The sequence below is a fragment of the Temnothorax curvispinosus genome, unplaced genomic scaffold (genome assembly GCF_003070985.1).
Source record: "Temnothorax curvispinosus isolate PA1 unplaced genomic scaffold, ASM307098v1 QBEX01011096.1, whole genome shotgun sequence".
In the NCBI taxonomy this organism is placed as follows: Eukaryota; Metazoa; Arthropoda; class Insecta; order Hymenoptera; family Formicidae; genus Temnothorax; species Temnothorax curvispinosus.
In genome coordinates this window covers 1-4,628 of record NW_020220876.1, presented here as the reverse complement: position 1 = coordinate 4,628, position 4,628 = coordinate 1, and the positions used below count along the sequence as shown (strand labels likewise).

The following is a 4,628-nucleotide window of genomic DNA, read 5'->3' as shown; positions in this document are numbered from 1 at the left end:
CGGGCACTTTTATTAATCTCTTTAAAATTTTATTACCTTTACAATATCAGTAGATCAGTTAATCAGTAAAATGCTTACTTTACACACAATGCTGCTGTTAAATTTTTCAATGCACATAATGCATAAAATTTATAGTAGTAAATGATATCAAACTATAACAGTATAACTCTAACTTCTTCTGTTTGATCGAAATTTCTTTCTTTCGCAATGATGATCTTATTAGGTATGTATATGTAAAGCGCGAACTTTGATTTAATTTTAATTAATTAATTTAAATAACTCTTGACGTAGTTAAGAGTTATTTAAATTAGTTAATTAAAATTAATAAAACATTACACATTATTAATTTTGCTGTGTAGAATATGGAACGTTAAAATAAAATATACGATATAATAATAAGATATAGTATAAAGCAGAATAAGAATTTTTAGCTATGATAAATTTTTTTCAAAAAATAAATATTGGACTCTCGAAATTAAATAAAAAACTGATAAAGGATGGCTATGAGAGTCAGACGCAGTTATCGGTGCGTAAGAGATCCAATTCTCTGATTTATTCAACAGTGTATATAGTGTATAGTGTTTCGGCTCGGAATTGAGCCATCTTCAGCAAAATATACAAAAATTAATTAATAATAATTGCTCTCCTTCTCCATTCTTACTCACAATCAGTGAGTTTCACGATTGGAATAAATTTTTTTGAAAATTTTTTTATCAGATATATTCCACATAAGGCATAGTACATTTTATACTATGGCCGCGCTTTTTGAGGATCTTACAAACAATCTATCAAGATTTAAATTAAAAGTTTTAATTTTTTACAACAGAACCAATTTTAAGTGTGCTTAAAGATGTAACACATTATTAAAATATATTATTTACTTTTTTTTAGTAATATTAGTAATATTAGTAATATTTAATTAGTAATATATATGTAGTGGTTTGTAATGATATTATTCCATAATTAAAAATGTGGAGTAATATAATAGTAGGGGAGACCAGGGCTCGTTGGCACCGTTTTCACAATTTCGGCATTTGAGTTTTTATACAACTAATTATCTTGATTAAACAGTACTAATATGATAGAGAGGACCTTTCTCTACATTTTCATGTTAGGAACGCTCCTGTATACTGTATAGTTTCTTTGTAATATATAAGTGAAATACGAACATGCTGCATTGTAGCCAACTTGCCCCGATAGTAGGGTAAAGTTGGCTATGCGACAAAAGCCTATGTTAAATTAATGAAAACGTAATAGAAACACACCACGGGTAACAGATACGTATTTCTTGATAAAAATTGTATATTTTTAAAGTTATTTTTTAATGATCAAATAGCAAAATGCTGTTGCAGAAAAACAATTGTAAACTATTTTAGATGTAGCTTTCTTCAATATAGAAATATTAATATAAATATATATCTAGCTTCTATCAGCATTGTATTAGGTAGCAAATCACATGCTCAAACAGGTCTCACACGCGCGGCAACAACAAGTCAAGCTAAGCGTGTCTTGATATGTGAGCCAACATACCCCATCCCTACATACGTTTTATTTCAGTCATTTTATTACAATAAATTATTGTTGTTAGTCAAAATAACATGTCGTATAGTAACAGAAACTTTTCTTTTAACTAATGATACGTCACTTTGATTTACTTCTCAAGCTGAAGAACATTAATACGATATTTTGAAACGCTCAAAAATTTACTCGCCATCTCTTGAATCAGAGTTTTCTCTTTTTCTATTGTAATACTTGTTTGATTACAATAAAACTTTGAGAAAAGTACCTATGTCATATAAGAGATATTTTGTGATAACTTTTCCATTATTGTTTTTTTCGCTATAAATACATAAACGAAACGCATTGCCAACTTGCCTTTTGTGCCAACGCGCCCCGGTCTCCCCTATACAATGAAAAATGTGGAATATAATATGGAATGCATTTATCTCGAATATAATAAAGCTTATCAGAATACCAAAGCACAAAGTTATCTGAGATCGAATGAGGTTGATGATGGAGCCATAAGTCGAGGATGAGTAGAAGATCCGATTGAGGCATTTAACTTTGATACAGATCTTTACTTCGCGATCATGCAAATGTTTGACTATAAGAGAAGTCGGTGATGATTTGTATATTTCCTCTCTTGGATTGAATATTTTATAACCATTTTTTATAAATTTCTAAATTATCTAATGCAGCATAAGTGTATAATAAAGTGGCAAACAACGTTATTTTGATCGAAACATAAACAATTTAACAATTTTACTTGGGAGTGCATGGTCGGTAATTAATGTAATGTGAGAAATTGAATGAATGTTTATTTCTAATCAAAATATACTTGCGCGCGCAATTCCTATATACTAGAGTTGCGCATTCGTTCGCCAGTTTTCAGTAACACAATGATACATTTTATTCATTTTACGATTCGTGCACTTGTAAGTTATATTTTACCGTTTTGAAAAATAATAATCGGCCAGTCTTATATATAGAGACGTATCAGTTATTAATTTATTATTGGTAACATACTGTAAACACTACTACTCTTTACACAGTTTTCTATACCTTCTTAGAATTAAAAAGAAGTTCTTACAATTTCATCGAGATTATCAATTAAGACCGCTTTCTAGATTATATATACTATATCATTTGTGCTTAATGTATTCTAAATTAGTTTCCTCACTATTATTACTCTACTGCACTATATTAGTTGATTTATTTTGCATCAATTTCGCGTAGAATGCAGAACGGTGAAATACGACACTGCCGTGCTCAGTAACTATAATAACACATAACTTTTTATTTTTATCTATCCTATAAAATATATTTTACATTTAACACTATTATCAAAGATATTTTTCTTACCGTAGCAGCACCTTCTAACGATCCCACAAATAGTCCATTGATATTCATAGTGAACGCCTTGGTACCTCTTTGCAAGAGGAACAGGATCATTTTTTGTATTTGCAACGGAGCTACGTACCACTGGGCATTGTATCTATATCATGACAAAACAATTAATGATTGGGGAATATAAAAAATAATTTGTTAATGCTTACTATATGTCTCTTATACTACGTTGACTGTACATTTGTCACGTCCGTCCATACAACAAATATGCGAATGTGATTATACTATATAAATATCTTGCTTACATAGTTGCAAATACATTATTATTGTGATCCATAATTTCTTGCGCAAGATAGTTGCCTACGAATATGTAAATGAAATTGACGATGCTGAATGCCACACGTAATGAAAGTTCCACTGTATCGAATCTAAACGACAATATCTGAAAAATCTAATACAAGCAGATTCAAGGATCTTGATTAAAATTACGCCAGTAATGTTAAGCAAAATAATGATTAATTAAAACTGTCGATGAAAATTTAAGTAAATCTTGTTGCTGTTACATTCACAAGTATATAATAGAAAGAAGGCTGTATTTACCCGAAAAAAATTGAGACTTGTACTAAGCACCGTGAATATTATTAAAACGGAGAGCATTACTCTAAATCTAGATACTATCGAGTCAGAGAATCTTAAATTCAAGAGAAAGAGAATATTACTCTACGCACATTTTACATATATTATTGATTATTACAATACAAATATTGCGTGTGTTCTATCATATGAATACTAACTTCATAGCTTTGCGATGCATATCCACGGCACAAATTAATCCATTGTAGATGAAATTCTCATTCTTCCAGTTATTTTTTCCTAAAGTTTCGAATGCCATTGCTTGTTTGATACGATAACTGCAAGTGATTATTTAACCATAATTATGTAGGATCTTTAATTTGCTGATTGTTTAGATTTTTTACATCTATTTATTTTTCACAACACCCTCCACGGAAAGTTCGACTTTCCATGCCTGTAGAGAGGGGCGAAAGCGGCCAATTTCACGCCAGGGCGGCATAGCGGGCGGAAAGTAACCACTTTTCGCCTTAGGGAGGAAAGTAAGTCCTGGTTTGAAATTGACCACTCTCGCCTCTCTCTAGGCATGGAAGTCGAACTTTTCGTAAAGGTATTGTAAAAAATATCGTGTGCACCTCGGAGCGAAAGCATTTTCAGACTCGTGTGATTTGCCGCCCTCGTCTTCGGCTCGGGCGGCGAACTTCACACTCGTCTGAAAAACGCTATTTACGCCCCTTGGTGCCATGCACAATATACTATTACGTATATTCTTTTACCAGGTGATTCGAAACATTCCGCATGTATGCTTTTGATAAACTATTAATATACTTCCTGTCGCTATTAATGCGGTACCTCCTATCATTACAGCTGCGTTTGCGTGGAACAATATCAAATAGAAGTATTTTTCTTTATCGATAAAATATTCGGTCATAAACGGCAATGAATGTAATGATTGAGTTCCGTTTGTGAAGAATAAGATATTGGAAATGTGTGGCCAAAGAATGTATAAAATTATTGCGGATGCGGCAAACGTGGCAATTACTGAAAAATGTTTAAAATTATTTTGTTTGTTTATTGTTTTTACTAGAAACTCACTAATAATTTTTTAGCTATAACATAATGAGATGCAAGAACAATTGTCTTACACGATAATGTAATTGTATAACGTTTTGCATAGCTATTATACTTTTCTATGATACTGATTTCGTTCT

At 31.3% G+C, this 4,628-nt stretch overlaps 1 protein-coding gene across 2 annotated transcripts; it reads right to left on the bottom strand.

Moving 5' to 3' along the window:
* Positions 1-2,502: 2,502 nt before the first annotated feature.
* Positions 2,503-4,622, bottom strand: LOC112461113. 2 transcript variants are annotated; one of them, XM_025026205.1, is made up of 7 exons: positions 4,563-4,622; positions 4,194-4,458; positions 3,642-3,758; positions 3,448-3,538; positions 3,153-3,298; positions 2,863-2,995; positions 2,503-2,776 (listed from the first exon to the last, which is right to left on the bottom strand). In XM_025026205.1, the coding sequence occupies exons 2-7, from the start codon at positions 4,346-4,348 to the stop codon at positions 2,723-2,725; spliced, it is 696 nt and encodes a 231-aa protein (XP_024881973.1). In that variant the 5' UTR covers positions 4,349-4,458; positions 4,563-4,622; the 3' UTR covers positions 2,503-2,722. The 2 variants fall into 2 exon arrangements, with proteins under 2 accessions (XP_024881973.1, XP_024881974.1); XM_025026206.1 differs by lacking the exon at positions 4,563-4,622 and having other exon boundaries at positions 4,270-4,355.
* Between the last annotated feature and the right edge of the window lie 6 nt (positions 4,623-4,628).

What these genes read in the sequence shown, in the direction of transcription:
- LOC112461113 (XM_025026205.1), bottom strand. Translation starts at nt 4,348, where the DNA reads ATGACCGAATATTTTATCGATAAAGAAAAATACTTCTATTTGATATTG. An exon ending in GGAATGTTTCGAATCACCTG is followed by an intron (nt 3,759 to 4,193) that starts GTAAAAGAATAT and finishes AATCACTTGCAG; the next exon opens with TTATCGTATCAAACAAGCAA. An exon ending in CAAGTCTCAATTTTTTTCGG is followed by an intron (nt 3,299 to 3,447) that starts GTAAATACAGCC and finishes TGCTTGTATTAG; the next exon opens with ATTTTTCAGATATTGTCGTT.